Source organism: Parasteatoda tepidariorum, chromosome 11, assembly GCF_982258835.1.
Source record: "Parasteatoda tepidariorum strain Cologne lab strain chromosome 11, Ptep-v5.0, whole genome shotgun sequence".
Classification (NCBI taxonomy): domain Eukaryota; kingdom Metazoa; phylum Arthropoda; class Arachnida; order Araneae; family Theridiidae; genus Parasteatoda; species Parasteatoda tepidariorum.
The window spans coordinates 69,980,910-70,002,228 of record NC_141765.1 but is presented as its reverse complement, the minus strand read 5'-3'; the positions used below and the strand labels follow the sequence as shown (position 1 = coordinate 70,002,228).

General features: G+C 26.3%; 1 protein-coding gene across 1 annotated transcript in view; it reads left to right on the top strand.

Annotated features, from left to right (window-relative positions):
- Positions 1-11,680: 11,680 nt before the first annotated feature.
- LOC107453668 (transcription factor E2F2) overlaps positions 11,681-21,319 on the top strand; it is a 34,636-nt gene continuing 24,997 nt past the window's right edge. Inside the window, exon 1 of the mRNA XM_087155062.1 lies at positions 11,681-12,087. Coding sequence (XP_087011188.1) covers positions 11,884-12,087 — 204 coding nt within the window. The 5' untranslated portion in view covers positions 11,681-11,883. The remainder of the gene's footprint in view (positions 12,088-21,319) is intronic.

The window sequence follows — 21,319 nt, the reverse complement described above, 5'->3', positions numbered from 1 at the left end:
CAAAAATTTTTGAATTGAAAGGTATAAATTTTTTTCACATTATTTTAAAGAATATAATTTTACAAGCCGAAATAAAAAATTTGAGGGAAATTGGTCAAATATATCCTGAGAAGACCAATTTTTAAAAAGTCGTGTTTCTGAAATTCAATTTCTCAGGAACTATTTGACCGATATCGTTCACATTTTGTATTTTTCCTAATAAAATTACGTACTTTAAAATAGTGTAGAAAATTATATCATTTACAAATAAAAATACTTTTGATTATTATAAAATAAAGTAATAAAAAATTATAAATAATTACAAAAAGTTGATTTTTGCATAGAATTATCTTTCTATAAACGAATTTTTTAATTATGTTCAAACATTTTTCAATTCGCTTTAGAAGTTTTTGAGATACGGAGAAATATGCGAAAACTAAAATTAATATGTGATAATCAATTAAAACAGGTTAGAACACATTCTATTGAAATATACCGAAAATTAGTACGTTACATTTAAAATTTATCAATACGTAAAAGAGATATTTCGAAAGATATGGAGCTTATTAGTTAAAAATTATAATAATAATAAACATAACTATTTTATCACATTTTATGTAAAAATTTAACAAATCAAAATTGGATAAAAATTGGAAGATCAAATAAGCTGAAGGTTGTTCAATGCTATAAAATAAAAATAAATTTAAACAATTCTAAAATCTTTCGACAGTTACAAAAAATAAACAGGTCTTTAAAAATTATTACACAATGTTAATAGAAAACAATCGTAATTAAAAAAAAATTCTATTGTACCTAAATTAAAATAAATAACTAATAACCACATTTATAAGCTATATTAATACTTAACGGTTTCAACATCAAAATCGTTAAGTGCTCTTCTAAATATTTTTAAAAAAATCATAAAATGGTTTTTAAGATACCACTTACGTCAAAAAAGTGATAAATATTGAATTATTTCGCTAAACTATTAATAAACTATCTAAAGTTATTACTTTTTTATTTTATTAAAAATAGTTTTTGGTGTTTTCTTTTAAAGTAATAATTTAAATAAAATTTTGAAATTTGAAAAATTATTGAGGGAGCACGTGTCCCCTTGTGCGTCCCCCGACCCTACACCCATGTTCATGATTGAAAAGGATTTACTAAGGGGCCTCCCGAACATGTCCTCCGAATATTTTTGATTCTATTGAAGGTTCATAGTACTCCACTTTTTGAGGGAAGGGCTTCCGGTTCTTTTGAATGATGTTCTGAGAAGCTATAAAATGTGTTTTTTTCCTTCTTATGTAAATCATTCGAAGAATTTCGTATATCGTTACTCGCTTAAATTCAACATTTTAACCATTTGCATTTATTATAGAGACTTTAATTATTCTTAATCTGAACGAAATAAAAATTATTTTACAACTTGAAATTAATTTTAAATATCAAACTATGTCCAATTCACACGAATGAGTAAATGAAATGACACGAAAATGACCTTCAAAAAGTTTTTTTTTTTTTTCTTTTCTTTTTTTTTTTTTTTAAATTAAAACTGGACTCTAGTGGGCACTAAAACAAACCTTTTAAGCTGTATATTTTATAACTTAATGGATTTAGTAAGAAAAAAAATTGCTCAAAGCCCTAAATCTATTTTTTTTCTTCTGATAAAAAACCCATTTGGCGTTTTTTTTTTCGAGGTATGCACAACAGCATACTTGAAATCCTGACTAAAAAAACATTTTTTTTATAAGTTTTGTTAGGACGGAGCATTCTTATTTTACTACAATAAAGAACTCTCACAGTTAGTCCGATAGATTAATGAATTCTAACCCTCATTATACGTTTAGAGCTGTGGATGGCTTGGTTAAGTGCTGACTAATTGCACTCTGTATTAGAGTAACATAAATTAGGACCAGGATTCGAAGAACAGAAGTGAGTGTTACCATCTGGTCCTACCGATTACTTAAAATACCTAAAGGGAAGCTTGCGGCATTCAGCGAATGTGAAATTGGCTTAATTAATTTCTGTTCGTTTTTCTGAGAAAAGAGAGAGACTCTGAGAAATAATTTTCTATTTTTTAGAGCCATAGAATTCATTTTAACAAGAAAGGGAACATTTGACGATCTTATCTTTTGAAATTGATGCTCAAAATTTGAGAATTTTTTCCTCGAGAAAATGTTTTCTTTAAAAATAATAAAAAATCAAAATGAAAAAAATGAAAACCCCTAAAGTAAAATATTTAATAAAGAGAACAAAACAAAAACGAGATTTGTTTTTAATTTCTGTATATTCTGAAAAAAATGGCCTCTATCAAAAATAGAAATAATAAAAAACAAATAATTTAAAAAATGAAACAAAATAACTATAATTCCCAAAACGCATTTAAAGTTCCGGAAAAGTTTGTTATAAAAAATTGCAACCTTCATGCGCATAAAATCACTCTAGTGACCAAGCTGAAAATCATATTAAATAAACTTAGTGTAACATTGAATTTCATAAACCTAGTTTAAATATTCATGGAGATATGGATATTTTTATTAAAAAAAACCCTATTTTTTTTACTTACGTTTACTTACTATAACTGCAGAAATATTCAGTAAAATTAAACAAAGATTTTAAAGCAATTTTTAATTGATAATAAAAATACCATTTTAAAGTTTGAAAAAAAAATCGTTATGAATTGCGCAAGATATGAGTATTTAAAGTAATCATTTCATACTGAGCATTCTCGGAAAACATTTAAAAAGAAAAATTCCCATCATTTTCCTTAGAATCGTATTTCGTAACTTATGAAAAATATCTGATTTAAATACCTTGAAAATGTAGAAGGCAAATGTCTTAGTAGCTTTCGTACTTTTTATTTTATTTTATTGAAAGCTCTAAATGATAAGGGGTTTTTGACAAATTTCATTTCGTATCATAAAACATAATTTAATAAGGTATGATCCTATATAATGCCGATGTCATATTTAATAAATCTTGTTTAATAGTACAAAATTAAATTTACAGAGAACTCCTCACCATTCAAAGTTTTCTTTCTAAATTTACGAAAACTACTTAGAAAATTGTTAAAAACTTTTTGAATTTTCAGGATATTCAAATCGGACTTTTTTCATAAGTTATCAAATACGATTCAAACAAAATCATGAAATTTTTTTATGTGCTTTCAGCGCATGCACAGTATAAAAATATTACTTTAAATATTCATATCTCGCACAAGTTTTAAAGACTTTTTTTTTCAAAATTTAAAATGATATTTATATTATTAATTAAAAATTACTCTAAATTTTTTAGAAAGTTTATTGAATATTTCTGCAGTTATACTAAGAAGACATAAAAAAAAAATAGCTCTTTTTTTAAATAAAAATGTCAATATTTCCATGAATATTTAAGCTAGGTTTATAAAATTTTATGCTGTTGTTTCATATGATAATCAACTTAATTGATATTGGTTACAAGCTTATCGCTGTATTTTTTGGCTTAGAGTGTTCAAAAACTTCTTTTTCGTTCGTAATATATAGCGGTTCCCTTACAACATCTAAAAGCTTTAAGCTTTATTGATATGTAGGGGAATCTAAGGTTTTAAATTAATTCTCTAAGTACTTCTAGAGAAATAGGAAAAATGAATCCGTATAGAAGTATTTCCATTATTTAGTCCAACCCTTGTATTTCTGATAGTTAAATAGCTTTCACAAATATTTTATTTACGAAACTAATTAGCAGTAAATAAAACTCAATATGTTTAAGATTTCATTCTAAATCACCTTTTTAAAATATTTTTTTTAGTGTCCAAAGATTTAAATTATGTTTGAAGTTATAAAATTTACAAAGGAACAAATTTAAATAATTTTTATTCTCTGATAAATCTTTGTCAAATGTCTGAAATAAAGCAACGTATGTATCGAATATACAAGCAAATATTAATAACATCCTGAAAATGACGCGCCCGGTAATTAAATAATTTGTTGTTACTGAGTTCGCAAAACTGCGAAAAAAATTTGCTGATTAACACTAGCTTTAGACACCATTTCATGAATTCGAAAAAAAAAGCATGATTTATATTAGAGCAATACTTGACAGTTTTTACTCCAATATAAAAGAAGATTTTACTTGTGTTGTAGCTTAGGTGTAGGAGAGCTGTGAGACCACCCAAGGCAACTAAAATTTTGAGCCGCCGAAAATTCCAGACTGATTAAAGTTTTTCTTAACATTTGCTAAATCTTGGATATATTTTTACAATTCCTTGGATTCATACGAGTTATTATAATTTATATTTCCAAATGTGTCCAATTTCATTTCAATTATCGTTCCTTTGTATGAGGAGTGTAATTTTTAAAATAACTTTTGCCTACTTTTACGTCATAGAAATTAATTGTATTAAAAATTGTGTGAAGGGAAATCCCTATGAACTGCTACGAGAAAAGCCAAGAAAAATAAAAAACAGTGTTGGCATGATTTAAAAATATTTAATTTAAAAAAAATCATTGATTTGAACCACGTGTTTTTTTTCCTTTCAAATCATAGATTTTTCAAAAAAATATTATTTATACAGTACTCCGATGACTAATATATTATACATAAAGCTGTGATAATAAACCATTGATATCAAGTCTCATTGATAATAAATGTTTTCTTCATAGAATCAAGAAATAAGTTAATAATTTAAGAAACAAAATATTATCTCTTTTTTTAAGAGCTTAAATGTAGATAAAAATGCAATTTTTAAATTATAATTTTTCATTTCATATCATTTTCATATTTTAATGTGCTCATTGTAGTTTGTAAAAAAATTTGCTGCTTCATTATCAATAAATATATTTAACCAGAAGAATAAAAACAATTAGTCAACTTTAACCAATTTTACAAAACAGTATTTAAAATAATAACTTCCGATTATTATAATTTTAAATAAATAATTAACTTATCACTTAAATTTATTATTATTGTCTTAATTTAATAATTCAAAATAATTAATTTAAAATAGTTATTAGTTTAAAATAATCACAAATTAAAACTTTATTTATTGTTAAAATAAATTATTGTTAAATAGTTAGTTTAAAATAAATTGAATAACTTCCATTTAAGTAGATCATTAAAAAAATCGGATTTAAAGTTCTTAACCAATTTGTGTTGGGGATCTTTTCTTTCTTTTTTTCTCCAATTTAGAACAATGAGTTTCTTAATTATTCTTTTTTTTAATTCAAAAGTATAACATTTTGCAAGCACAAATAAATAAATAATAATGTTTATTTTTATAAAGACAAATTAATCATTGTTATCTGGCAACCGAAAAAATAGCGGGAAACTGCTCCGTGCATACGAAAAAGAGGAGACTAAGAAAGAATAACTTTTTGTTTCGTAAACGCGAGTTCGCAACAAAAGTATAATTATCGCTCTTTTGGCGAAATTCTACTTCTTATCAGCTAGCTTCGGTAGCCAGTTCGCACACTTCCCCTGCATCTGCGAAGTATTCAGAAAAGGATAAGAAAAAAAAATTTTTTTTCTTCATAAGCTAACATTTTAATTTGTGAACACATAATTCGTTCAGAATCTTTTAAAATGCATATTTAATATGTATTTCCTCATACATTTAGAGCTCAGAAAAAGGAAGAAAAAAAATATTCGTAGAAAGCCAGAAAAGAGGTGATATTTTCTGCAGCTAAGTAAGAGAAAGCGAGATTTCTGTTTTATCTTTTATCTAAGAAATTACAAAATATGAAAGGTTCCTTTCCATAAGCTTCAAATTAATCATTCTATACTAAGTAATTTTTTAAAAAGGAAAAAACAACAACAACAATATATATATATATATATATATATATATATATATATATATATATATATATATATATATATATATATATATATATATATATATATATATATATATATATATATATATATATATATATATATATATATATATATATATATATATATATATATATATATATATATATATACAGTCGAACTTCTATTTAACGAACTTTTCTTTGAGAGCCACTTTCCTTATTACCCAAAATATTTCGAACTTGTTAACGCATTTTACGGTGAAAATGACTTTGAATAGATTTTCGCAGCCACTTAATTTTAGAGAAAGCAGTAAAATCCCTTTCCCTTTTTGTTTGCATTTCATACAGGGATCTATGCCAAAAATCAATTTACGAAAAAGCATAACAGAAAATTTTAAAGTACGTCACTATGATGTTACAGATCGTACTATTCATAACAGTTTTGCTAAAGCTGAATTCTTCGTGAGCGCGGAGACGAGGATGATATTTCTTTTGAAGAACTTAAAAAAATATGGGTACAGCTAAGAGAGAACCACGAAATTTACAATGATGTACTTGTACTGATTAATGATTTTCTTTTTATTGATTCTGATGATGCTGCTGATCGATTCTGATTTTTCATCGGGTAGCCACAGAAACATTAACTGAATCGGATACTTTGGACAGTGTGAAAAATGAAAACAATACATCATTAAATTATGAGGAAGATGGAAATGATGAAGAAATCACCTAGCGTTCATATGTTAAATTCATTTGAAGCAATTCGATAGTAGATAATAATTTAGAAGGTGTACCAATTGCTATTTTAATTATGTCTAGTTTTCATGAGTTTAAAACCTGTTTTGTGTTGTTGAAGTATTTCAAATGGTGACTTTCTATTTAGCGAATTTTCCATTTAACGAATTTTTTATCGGATCATTAAATAGAGGTATATATATATATATATATATATATATATATATATATATATATATATATATATATATATATATATATATATATATATATATATATATATATATATATATATATATATACTGTGCTTTTTTGGTATTTGTCTAATAAAGATCAAAAGAAAAACTTTATTTCGGCAATTAAGGTGCAATTTTCATTCAAAACCTCGAATTACTATATCTATAACAGATTATTAGAAATGTAAAGTCTAATAAATAAGGGTGCTGGCAGACACTTTAGATTTATAGTAGTTACGCATCAAAACAGATTTCGGCTATATATTTTAAATAAAATTTTGATCATTCACATTTCTTTGATCTGGTATGCTTTGTGAAAATAAGTGAGGAGGTAATTGCGATTGGTAAGAAAAAGTTTTAAAAAAATGGAATAAAAAAAGGGAAGAAGTTCCGTTAACTTTATGAAGAAAATTAAAATAAATAAATAAAATAAGTAATAAATATAATAAAGAAAATAAATAAATAATGGAAAAAATAAGAAAAAATAAATGAAATAAAAATAAATGAATAAAGTAAAAATTTACGAAATAAAAAATTTATAAAATAAAAAATTAATAAAATAAAAAAATAATAAAATGAAAAATTAATAAACAAAATCAAAAATAATGAGAAAATCTACCTTTGTTCAATGCTACTTTATAAAACTTGTAATATTATTATGAAAAATTTAGAAACTTATAACATTATTTTGTATACTAGCAGGAATAATTGAATTTGTTTTGTAATAATTTTTATTTTGTTGCTAAAAATATTCAACGATTAATTATGAAAACAGTTTATTTTATGATTCACCCAAAATTTACTAGATATTAATGCATATTTTAATGATACTGATTTGAAAAATATCACGTAGATATTTCATATTAAAATTATACAGTCTTCTCAACTATAAACTAAGATTCCAACTTCTTCGCTTCCTAGGTGACAATATTATAAGTGTTAGAATATTAAAAAAAAATATTATTACTCATAAGCGAGTACCTTGTAGTTAGTATTTAGGGAAAGTGAGTAAACGTTTTTTAATGAAACCGTACAATGAATATATTTGCCTTGGTTAGGGCGTTTGTCTGAAGCGGATAAAGTGGTCCGATTTCAGGGTTTGGGGGTTAATATTTTCCCTAGAGTCATGCCCTTGAACATTCCATAGAATCCTCAAGGAGAATCACCACTTTTATTTTGCTTATTTCATTTTTCTCCCTACTTCCACGAATACACTCCTGAGTTAACGATCAAAAATAGATAGTTGGTTGACTCAGTCTTTTTAAATTGAAATTTTTTTTATGGGTGTCGATATATGTACGAGTTAACGAAAATAGTTCAATTGATAATATTTATCAACTGATTTACACATTTAAATTTCCTAAAAAGATATTGAAGAGTGGAATATGCAGCATTGAATCGACAAAAAAAGAAGATATAATTAAATAACTTTTTCTAAAGGGGTCACTTAAGTGGAGATTTGGTTGCAATCTTAAAAAGCATCATTTTTCGGAACATATTCTAAAAATGGGCATTACTGAATGCACAAAAGCTTCATATTTTTCTCCCAATACAGACTTCCTACTTCACAGTTTAGACCCGTACGTCATGCAGGAAATTAATTAATATATTTGAAATTTTTTTAATTGATTGAATATCTTATCATTTATGCCTGAAATAAAGTATAATTTTTAATTAATACCCTATAATTAAAAAATAATTGTATTTATATTTATAACAAAAACTGCCTAAAATTTTAAACGAACTAGTGAGCACTGTATATCATTTTTTAGAATTACATGAAATATTGTATCTTTCACAGGAAACGTTATAATTGTTCCTAAAATCCTTAAATATAAATAAAGGTATGGTTTTCAAAAAAATTTTCAGGGATAATGCCACCCTATGGAATAAAAATTTTTTTTGGGAGGGGGAGTTGCGTAAATAAATATATAAACCAGGAAAAACTCACGAAAAAAAAAGCCTTCTGCATAAGCTCATTTATATGTCGAATTTTTAATTTTTTTATTAGATCAGTTCGTTCATCACTGGAATACAACTCAGTGTAAAAAGCGAATGATGAACAGAATGGTTCACACATTTTTTAAAAAATGAAAAATATTTGATTGGTTACCCGTGATTTAAAAAATAAATAACTTTTTTTTCTTTTTTAAGTTGACTAGCATTTATGGAAGCTAGTTCGCAAGCCCATATTGTTAAAATGCTGTTATTAGAAAAGCTCGTTTAAAATTTAAATAAGGCAAAATCACATCAGTGGCACATACAAGGCAATCTAGTGTAAATAAATAAATAAACGATAAAATATAAAAGTGTAATTAAAAAAATGGAATTCGTATTGGGTATTATATTGTGTCATTTTCTTAAGTCCCGCTAACGGTTTCTATAAATGGTCGCCCGTGACCGAAAAAATTAACTTAGCAACACGGTCACGTTCATCACAGAATCCTATATTTCGATGATCACTAATTATGGTATATACAGATGAATGGCCAAGCGTATCCAGCAGAAGGCAGCTGCAAGAACTGGCTAAGGCAAAAAATTTACTTTTAGTGAATAGCTTGTATAATAGGTACAAAATATATACATGTTGCAGCTTTATAATTTAAATTATTTTCAATAAAAAATCAACCTGAACCACGTTTGTAATTTAAAAAACAAATTGAAATATTTGAGTAGATAAAATATTCATGTATATAAAATCATTTCCTTTTTTAATTTGTGCAAGAACGGAAATCCGGTAAAAAAAAAAATTTAATTCTACTGTCTTTTCAAAGAAACAATCGACTTAAAATTTGCTTTTAACGAGTTTCCATTTTTTTCTTTTTTTAATTGACTTAGTAAATCAGTAAAAGTTCTATTTTGGAAAATTTCATTCGCTGTAACGAATTATAGAATTACTTTTGTAATTCCAAAACAGTGTTACCTACAAAATGTATAACAGGGAAGAAAGTGTGTAATTTTGTTTCATAATTCATAAATAATAAGTTTAAGAGACATTTTACTTAGAAATATTTTTCTTTTTACTGAGGGACTGCTCAAAACTTATAAATTTATCGGAGGGGCCCCAAGTTGTTTACATTTGCACTAGACAGAGATATTTTTCTCTAGAGTAATTTATAACCAGACTTTAGGTCCTCAACCAAATTCATTAATAAAGTTTTATAAAAATATTTTTTTCATAATGCGAAGAATAAAATGAATCATAAAAAATATGTTCTAAATTATAGTATTTCAAAACGCTTTTAATTTTAAATGAATTCTGTATTAAAGGGTCTTACTTTCAAGCAGGGGCGGATTAAGCTTACGCGGGGCCCTAAGCCATTCAAATTTTTGGGGCCCTTATATTAAATTTTTTTTCTCGTATATTTATTTATTCAAATATAAAAGTATTTATATATCTTTTCATTTAAGAAAGCATATCTAAAATTAAAATTAATAATAATAAATTAAATTTTATTTTATTAAATTGAAACTAAAAAATAATCCTATCATTTTGAAAAAAATTTGAAAAATCATTGCTTTTCTTAATTTATTTAAAAAAAAATCCATATTAAGGGGGCCCCTAATCATTGGGGGCCCCAGGCTATGGCCTTGTCTGGCCTAATGGGCAATCCGGTCCTACTTTCAAGGAGGGCTCACGTCAGTATCTGGGGCCTAACATGACTGCAATTTTAGTTCAATGGCCACTCTGACCTGTCGTATCTCATTGGAATGTGAGCGCTTTATTCTCCAAGTTGGTTTCCACGAGAATTTTAATACTTTCGATTTTCGAAACTATCTTCAGCAGAACCCTTTCAAAAAAAGCACCAGTATCACCATACAGATTTAAGAGAATAAGTAGATAAACTTATTGCAGCTGTAGTGGTCTAAAATGATACATGTTTGATCGATGTTTTGAAAAAAAAAAAAAAAATTATGCTATCCGCCATGTTATTTATTTATTATTTTACGATAGCAATTTATAAAAATTTTAAACTTTAAAGAATATCTAACTTCTTTTTTAATATTACTTTTCTGAACCAATATTTTTTTTTAACTGTATTTTCATAAAAGTAATATATACTATGATTTTTTAAAGAAATTTATTTAATTAAAAAATATCGAATTGAATTTGAAATTGTCTTTGAATAATGTAGTGCTTGCTCATTTTAGTAAAATATTTAGAAAAAAATGCATTGAAAATCATTAAAGTTACGTATATTAAACTGTTTATAAGCTACTTATTCATATTTCAGCTGTTATATTTCTAATATTAATCTTTTAATTCGAATTGGAAACATCCGGGTAAATTAAGTTTCTTAAATTCCCACATTTTCAGTCTTATTCCCCCATTTTTTAAAAACAGTTCGGAGGACCATCATGCGAATCATTTACTGTGGAAATGTTCTAATTCTAATTATTTCTTATCTTTTTTATGAAAATGAACCTCTGAACTAAGTGAAAATCTTAACAGAATTGCGTAGATAATAGTGAAGAAAAGACATTTTTCCCACGAAAGAGTTATTCCATTCATTCTCATTACAGGCTCATACTTATAGATTTGTGTGACGTATGTAGGAGAACGGAAAGAATAGAAAATCGGAGAAGTTGTATTTTAGTTTTTGGCGAGAGATTCTGTTTCGGAAACCGGCATTTGGCGGTGAAATGTCCACTTTCTTTTTACTACCCATGGAGCTACTATACTATACATTCCACTCTAGTGCGATGAGGCAGGGGGGATGAAAATAGGGCGAGAAAAACTAACCCAACCATTCGCCGAGAGGAAGGGAATGAAAGAAAAGCGGCTGGTGATAGCTTCGTTTTAGCCGCCAAATTTTGCTGTTTCATTCGTTTCCTCGCGGCGAGGAGGGAAAGTTTTTTTTTTAATAAATGTTATGTGTTGCTGTTGACTCCCTTTGTATCCACTTCCTAAATTATAGCAGCGGACGCGGCGATCTTGTTGATCCCGCCGTTCATTCCGAACGAACGGATCCGCATAAGAAATATACAGTTGTAGTTTAAAATCGTTTTACATCGGAATATCGATGCTATATTTTAAAATGAGAGTTATGAAAATGTGAAGTAGGAATATGTGGCTTAGCCAAAACATTAGTATTTAATAATATGAGTCAAGCTTTGCAGGTTCCAATATTTATTTAATCATGTCTACTACTAATTCTCATAATAAATCTTTTTCGTATCATGCTTCAATTCATAAAACACCAAAACTGAAGGAAAATGCTGCATGCAGTTCCTATGATTACACCAAAGATGTACCAACTCATCCTCAGATTGTTATGGATGAATATGGCCAAACTCCTGATCATTATTATTTAGCTAAAAAGGCACCTCCTTCTTTTTATCAGGTATTTTAAACAGTTGTATTTAACTTGCTTAGTTCTAAAGAGTCATAAAAATTAGATGAATAAGTTCAATAATTAATAATTTGTATGTTATAAAACAAAATAATCGACTGAAATAAACATATTCTTGTCGTTGTAGGTTTCACAGCATGTTTATTTATACGGCGTGTATAAATAAACATTCAGAATACATATAAGCATATTTATTAAAAAAACGTGTCAATGAATATTTTTATAAATTAACGCTTTCATAAACATTATATTTAAAGTACTCATAACAATTTTAATAATATAACATGTCAACTTTTAATGCATGGGTTTGATTGCACCGTAATGAACAATCTTAACAGAATAAGCATTATTTAAAATCTTATCTTCGTCAACCACAGTTTTACCCACGTGTATTTCAGATTTTAATTATTTTTCTATTTCTAAAGTTCCTTATATCTGAAATACAAAATTTATATTGTCCTTTTAAATATAGTGAGTTGCATTTATTAAATACTTTACACTTTGAAAATGGTACTATTTATTTACAATTTAAAATTGCTGTGCAATACTTTAATTTCTCTATACTGTAAATTTTTTACATAGGCATTTTTGATATTGTAAATTAATCAAGTTCTTGAAATGTAAAGAATTTTTATCTTAAATAACAAAGGATCACTAGTGGATCTAATTTTAAATATGACAAATTTTGTTTTCTTATAACTGGTGTATGTACAAGATTTGTAGTTCTTAACATCTGATACAGTATTATCTAATCAAAATGTTTCTGAATCAGAAGTGTAGTGGGACCGGAATGCCATTCTGGTGCTTTTTTAATTGCCAGAACGCTGTTCCGGAACCATAATTTGAGTATCACAAATTTTTCTTTTATTTATAAATCTTTATATTTCTCTTTTATTTTTTTTAAAGAGCTAAGTATTATTTACGATTTTTCTTTCCTTAAATTTAATGCCGTTCTGGTACTTTTTTACTTGCCAGAACGCCGTTCCGGAACCATAATTTGAGTATCACATTTTTTTCTTTTATTCATAAGTCTTTATTTTTCTCTTTTATTTTATTAAAGAGCTAAGTAGTATTTACAATTTTTCTTTCCTTAAATTGTTCAATTGTCTATCTACACCATTCTAATTGAAATAAATTATCATTGGGGAAATTTGAAAGACCACTAAAATCATGCATGATATGACTCAAGTTAATTCAGAGAAAGTACATTTTCAGGTCTGATTTCGTGACCTAAAATATCCTCTGCACTAAATAATTAGCATATTTGGGATAACCCTTTTAAACCATTAGGTTTTAATATGTCATGATACGACAACCGAATCAAAATTTATTCAGGGTGTTCTTTTTTTCCATTTTCTTTTGCACACTCTATTTACCAAGTTTTATAATTTGGTGCTTTTAAACTTGTTCTTAGCATATAGAAATTTGATAAAAATTATTATCTGCAATGAGTATCTGTTGTTTTGATCTGATGGTATGTTGATGGCTGAGTTTGAGTTAAGTTATGTTATTAAAACTTCAATTTCCTTGTATTTTATGCAGTTGTTTAAGTGACAAAAATAACTCAATAAAAAAAGTGTTTGTGGTTACAAAATTAAATTTAGATTAACTACAGAGGAATTGTATGGATCAGTTTCAAATTATTGACCATTTTATTAATAAGCAGCATATCGATATGGATATTTGATTTAAAAAAAATATTTCTAATTTAGAGTAAATCTTTATAAGTTTTTGGTTAAAGAACAATTGAATTTACTCTTTTTATCATTGTAGCCTACATATTTTTTAAAATCATTTTTTTAATGTCAACTGAAAAAAGGATACTTGTTAATGTTATAAAAAATAGCACTTTAACAATGCAGGCAAAATAACTTTATGAATTGGTATTTGGAAGTTTAATAGAAATTCATGAATTTTCAGTAGAATTTATTTTTATTTATTACATGGCCCCCATATTCCTTATATTTAACAAATCCGAGATAGCAGAATTGTTAATTTCAAATGTTTTTAAATCAAGTGATAAAGAGATAAATGAAATGAGTTTGAATCGCATGATATTCCTTTCTGCATTTATATTTATTCAAGATATTTTTACTATCTAGATTATTAAATTTTGCCACTAATTCTTATTGCTTCTTTTTCTTCATGAATAGTTCGAGTATTGCATTGCTTTATATTTTTTGAAATGACTCATAATAATTTTAAGAAGTAAAACATTGTTTTAGTTCAATATTTTTACTTTATTTAAGTCATTTCTTAAGGCATTTTTAGCGCAATTTTCGCATTTTTAAGGGCATTTTTTGCACTTTGTAAGGGCATTTTTTGTACATTTTTAGGGCATTAATTGAGATTTTTTAGGTTATCAAAATCCGGGCTCTAGCTATTAGTTACCCACTCAAATTTATACAGAAATGAAAAACTTCCATATGGAATTCCATTTTGTAGCACAGACAAACAATCTGCATCAATAAAATGACAAACATTACTGTTTTACCTTTCTTGGCAGTTGTGACTTACTCAATTTATTTCATTCTTTTTTTTTTTAATGATCATATTTGGTGGCTTCTGTATAGTTGTAAAAACGTCTCTCATTGGAATTAAATATTCTTTTCTAAGAAGTTACGCTTCTGTGTCAGCTTTCATTATTTAGTTAATAGTAATTATTAAGCACATTGGGAAGACATCTACTACAATCTTTCGGTCTTACAAAAATAATTTAAAACAAAAAGTTGTTCTTTTATCACCTAGAATTTGACCATGCATCAAGAGTAGAGCATTTCAGAGAGACTAGAAGGAATGTGTGTGAGGGAGCTACTGGCAAGAAAACATGTCCTTTCATTAATATATTATTCTTTTTACCTAGAATGATACTTTATGAGGAGAGTGAAGCATTCCAAAATAAAATAATAGTGTGTGGACAAAGGGGATACTGCACATGTAGTCATGCCATTTTTGTGAGGAGGGTGGCAGTTAGTTCTAAGTAGAAGCCCCACATTAACCTTTAAAATCAACAGAATTTAAGAAATTAGGTTTTACTGGTAGTGCGTGTGCTTATAAGAACAACATAAAGCCCTAAGATAAGAAGTATCAGAAAAAATGTTTGAACTAGAATCCGTAACGAAAACTAAGCAGATTGTTATATAAAAATTTAAATCTACTCAATTAAAAGATCCCAAACTTTTTTTTATTAATGTCAATTAGATTAAAATTTAAATTAACATTTTTTTTAAAATCATTTTGTTCAATTAACATTGCAACTTAATATACTTTTTTTTAAAAATTCTTCCAATTTTTGATTGCTTTAAAATTAGTCCATGTTTCTTGCTAGATTATTTAGTAATAAATGTTAATTCTTAATTTCTGAATAACAGTTTTGGCTGGAATTTTTTTTTTTATCTAAAGCTCATAATAAAAGTAAATATAAAACATTTGCTGTTTAGTAATAATTTTAAAATGGTTAAGTTATATACTGTTTTCAATATTGTTTTTGCAAACATTACCTGATAAGATGATATTACTGGATTACTTTATAATAAAAGAATACCACTTTCTGTTTTAAACTGCTAATTTAGAACAAAAATAAAATATCAAATCATAATAATAGTAGAGAATAATATTTAGAATGATAGAGGATGATAAAGAAATATTACAAATAAATATCTATAAATAATTAAGAAATAAATAATTTATCAGTATTTGTTAATTAAGAAACCTTACCAATTTTCTAACCTTAGGAATGTGTTGATAACTTTGAAAAATCATTTTGACCCTTTTAATTATACATTCCACCTAAAACTAATATAAAAAGCATATTGGTTTAAAGATTATAATTCTTCTCAAGCATAATTGTATTTTTATTCAATAAATTTTTTTTATAAAATATTGATTGCAATAAATGTAAAAGTCTAATGGAGTGATTTAAGAAGCTTAGATATTAGCAGGGCCTGTATTTATTTGAAATAGGACTTAATTATACATGACATAGTTCAGAAAACTACTTTCATGCGTAACTCTTATTGAACTTTTTAGTATTAAATCTTTTAATATATACGCATGTAACTTTCTATTAATAGAAAAGAAAGAATTTTTTTGGCGTAACTGAATATTAAGCAAAATTTCTCACAACTGAAATTGTGATACAGTAAAATATTAAAACTTGTTCTAATAATTTTTTCAATGTTTTTTCCAAATTTCTTTTTTCTTTTACGAAAAAAAATGTGAATCTTAATTTCTGCACTTTAATTTTACAATTTAATTTTGATGAAATCATTAAAAATGGAATATGGATTAGTTTCATACATGTCGTTAACTCTTAACAATTTGAAAATATTTTTACTTAAGACCCTACCCGGGTAGGCAAAAGTTGCCTGTTCCTACTTTGGCGAACCCTGTTAATTAATACGATCATATCGGTACTTGCATTGTATTAAAATGTATTTTTTGTAATTTTTTATTGAATATAAAAAAAATTGTTTTTAGAAATTTTTAAATATCCCGTAAACCGAGGCGAGTCTACCCATTTTTTCAGTTTGTCAACTTTCAAGTGGTCAAACTTTTGTAAATATTAAAGAAAAAAGGCTTTTAATAGATGTTTCGGAATCGCTATTTATCCCCCTTTAAAGCTGCGAAATCGATTTTATAAAATATTAATAGTTACGCTGTTACTGTATATTTTTATAGAACTGCTGACAAATCTCTCGTATGTGGCGAGTCTACCCATTCTACTAAAATGAATGTTAACATTGTAATAAATAATCAAATTTTACTATTAAATTGTTATTTTTAGTTACTATATAGGATATTTTGGAAGTAAAATTCATAACTTTATTATATATTCCATTTTTTATTCATAAAATAACACAAATTGAGTATTTGATCGATTATCACATTTTGATCACAATTTTGTTTTTATAATCATTAACATTATAAAATAAAAATTTTTTCTGATTATTGTTGATAAAAATAAATCAAAATTAATATAATTTTACAATTAAATAATTAATAAATAATAATAATTAAAGATTATTAACAAAATCGAAATTCAAACATTGGGAATCATGAAAAATCCTTTTCCCATTCTTTTGGGATGTAATATATAATAATTTATAAATAATAATTTATTTAACTTGCATTAAATAAAAAAAAGTTAATTTTGTAATATAAAAATTGAAAAAATAGGTAAAATAAACATATTTTATATTTACATTTATATTTAACCTATACATTTTCTTATTAATGATAAATTTATCAATGCAGAATTAAAATAATATACTCAAATTCATTTAAAATGACTTAATTTTAATATAAACAGAGTTCTAAATTATATTATTATGCTTTATTAAAACTAAATATGAATGGGTAGACTCGCCCCGCGAATTCTGGCTTTTTGTTTACAACAGCAAAACTTACATTCTTTTTGGTTTTTTTTCATATAAAATTAATGTAATCTTAGTCTTAGATAAGTTTATCACTTAACCAAAGTGAAAATAGTAATAATAATAATATACTTACGGAGCACCAACTAAAAGTTTGCTGATTTTCAATACAAATCTCTCAAAAGACGTTTGAACAGGTCGGTTAAAAAGACACCAAATAAATTATAACAGATCAAACTACTACAGCGCCATCTTCCTTAGAGTCTGAACTAAGTCCTCTGTCGATAAATTTTTTTTTATTTGCAATTTAAAATAGTGAAAATTAAATAAACTAAAATGGGTAGACTCGCCCCGGTTTACTGTCTTCTTAAAGAAAGGTAAATAATTGACATTATCACTGATTGCATATGTATATTCGATGATAAACAATCATACTATTTTTAAAGTCCTTAATTTTTAAAAAAAGTCCTTAGTTTTTGCTTTGTTAAAAGAGTGGAAACCCTGTTATTGAATGGTAAGCATTTATTCTAAGGTTATTTTTCATTCAATATATTGCAAGTTTGTTATAAATAATTTTTTTAAAAAAACTTTCCAGCAGATGTGTATCATATACATGAATGTGCAAATGTTTCAACATGGTGGAAAATTTTTTTAATATCACTCATTATAAACAAAATGCTGTCAAAATTACCTGTTTTATCCCACAGTCAATATTTTTAAACTTCGAGGAAAATTTTTTAGTATTACTCACTAAAAAAAAGAGAGGAAAAAAACACATGGGAGAATTTCTTTCTGTGCTTTGCACGGCCGCACTTTTTCACCATCATATTTGACATTCAGGCATTTCAATATTTGTAATAAGCAATACAGAGTTTTTTTTTACGGTCTTTTGGTCATGGAAGTTATAAAAATCTCGAATTTTAAAAAGGGTCATGAAAGTCCTGAGAAGTCGCAATTTCTTAAATGAAGTCTTAAAATTTTTTCTTTTCATGCGCTTCCAAAAACGATATCTCAACATTTGAAATTTGTGTGTCATAATGACATCTTATAAATAATATTTAAATTTGAAATATAAATATGATATGGTGAAATTGTTATGAGCTGTGTGATTAATGTGAAATTTGCATGTTGTAATAACATCATATTAAAAATATAAACATTTGCAAAGCTATAAGGAAATGGCTGAAAAAAGGATAACTACAGAAAAAAGGAAGAGAAAATAGCATGAATGTACAATTGAATCATTACGAAATGTGAACCAACCCTTTCAAAAAGTGATAACTCAAATTCGAAATTGGCGTATCACATAAAATTTTTTTTTTGAAGATAAAAGGGAAAAAAAACATATGGGAATGGCTAAAAAAAAATAAATTTTATAATCAGCGGAAAAACAACTAAAATAAAAAATCAGCAATCGTACGTAAATTTACAATGAAGACATTGCAAATTGAGCGCATCCGAAAGAGATAACTCAAATGCAAAAGATGCATACCATAATAATGTTGAAATTTCAAAAACCATGTGGAAATAGCTAACCTCTAACCTCTGCTATGGGCAAACCTCTGCACCGAATATGGAAAAGATCAAATAAGGAAACAGAGAAAATTATTAAAATGAAGAATGTTAACAAAACAAATAAGTAGAGTCAAATGTATTCCAAATATTGTGAGTGGCTCTCATTTAGAGAGCTCTTCTTGACGATCTCTGATAGAGATTTAGAGTTGAAAGTAAAATTAGAAAAAAACTTTAAAAAAAAACTAAGCAATTCACACAAACTTTTTCTTACTTTTTAAAGCTAATTTTTTTTTTATATAAAATTAAATGCAAACTTAATTAAAAAACATATTTGTTTATTTATTTGAAATAGTTCTATCATTCATAATTGGTAAATTTGTTTTTACTCATAATTAGGTGTCATTTTTATTGACACTAAGTTTTATTCATTGATCCGGTTTTCATGATGCCAACACAAGTGGTATTTCTGCACTAAGAATATGACATGGACTGAAATTAAAATTGTTTGGGAAAAATGATGTACGTTCAATAACATTTTGAAGTCAATGGAGGTAACACCTAAGAACGACAACCTCCATTAATGACCATTTTACTGTCGAACAGAGAATAGTTGCTCCCGAGAGGTTTCACCCTACAATGTTAGTGATAGGCATCCTGCTCAATTAATTGATAAATTTGAAAACTGTTATGGTTGGGTTCCTTTAATTTGCCAATGAAACTGGTGATATTTGAAGAAGAAAAACAGTTTATTCTAGAATTTATTTTCAGTTATTTTTCATAAATTTCGTCCCCTCTAAGGCTATACCCAGGAACAGGTGTTACTACGCATAGGTATTGTATTTTGAACTTGTAGTTAATTATTTTTTAAAATTACTATGTTGGCAACACAAAAACTTTAGAGCATGAAAAGTTATTCACCAACATTGTTGCATAAAGTGTATTTTCCTTTCGGTTAGATTCAATATTTTAAAACAATAAAATTTGTTTCACTGAATTGTTTTGTTATTGAAATACATATTTATAGCTGAGCTAAGAACCCTCCCACAATGTCCCCTCTTGACCCCTCTAGCTATGCTACTGAAGGAAATACTTATATATATACTATACTTATATATATACTACCAAAGGATTATTTATATTAATTAAATTTTGTTACTATTTTGAGGTTATTAAGTACAGAAATGTAAAATATTAACTTATTGATAGAAAAAAACTTCTAAGTAAAAAAAAACTAACAATTTCAAAAGTTTGAATGAGGTTGATTTTTTTAAATATTCAACAGAGCAATTTTCTTTACTTTATTTTACACATTTTCACCAAGAGACCTTCAAATTTTTGTAACAAAAGTGGTGTGTGAAAGAGCAGTAACCAGCTTTAGGCAATAAATTTTTTGTAGTTGCTCCTGGTAATGCTGGCCTACATAACATGGACAGCTCAAATTAAAGGAAATGCTTCTCAATGTATGAATGTTGCTGCATTATATTACATTTATCACCAAGATCTGCATGATACAAAATTATAGTAGACGAAAAACATTATTTGGAAATTTGCTTTTAACATAACGAGATTTGAAATGTAATCATCATTATTTGAAAAAGAATTAACTATCTTAAAAAAATTAGCTATCTTAAAATAAAACGAGTATGAATCGATTTAAACAGCCTTTCAAAGATTTAATCCATTTTGATTAAAAAATAATCAACTAACAGTAAATATTAATATTGAAAATAAACAATGTAATTTATATCAATTCTGAAATATCAGAAAAAGGAAAAATCTAGTTGAAATAACCCCTACATTCTGAGAGCACTCTTACTCAGCATTAGCAGTAGTCTTCTTTCTGTCTGTTTGTTTATTGTTGTTACATGCATTGTGGTGCTACACATTGATTTGCATTTACTGATGAGCTTTTTATTTCAAATTGAACAACTTTTTTGCTGAATAACAAAGAAAAATCTCTATTTTTCATATTTATGGAAGAAAACTTGATACATTTTAATAGTTTTATAGAATGGTGAATTTAAAGTCTTGTTACCTGACAAGGACACAAGACATTTACAAATAAGAATTAATGATTAATGATTATTTTATCTAAACTATTATTTCAAAAAAGGTTATTAAATGTCAGTCATAAAAAAGTTACAAACACTTTATTTATTATGCGAAAAATTCCTTGTTACTTTTGTTACCTTTAGAAAATTTGATAAGAAATTTATTAAGCACATAATGGGTGTAAATAAGTTTATATTGGCGTATTTATATCATTTCTTTAAAACCAAAATGCTTTGTAGAATTAACAAGAGATAGAATTCTCAATTTTTTCTGCTCTATCA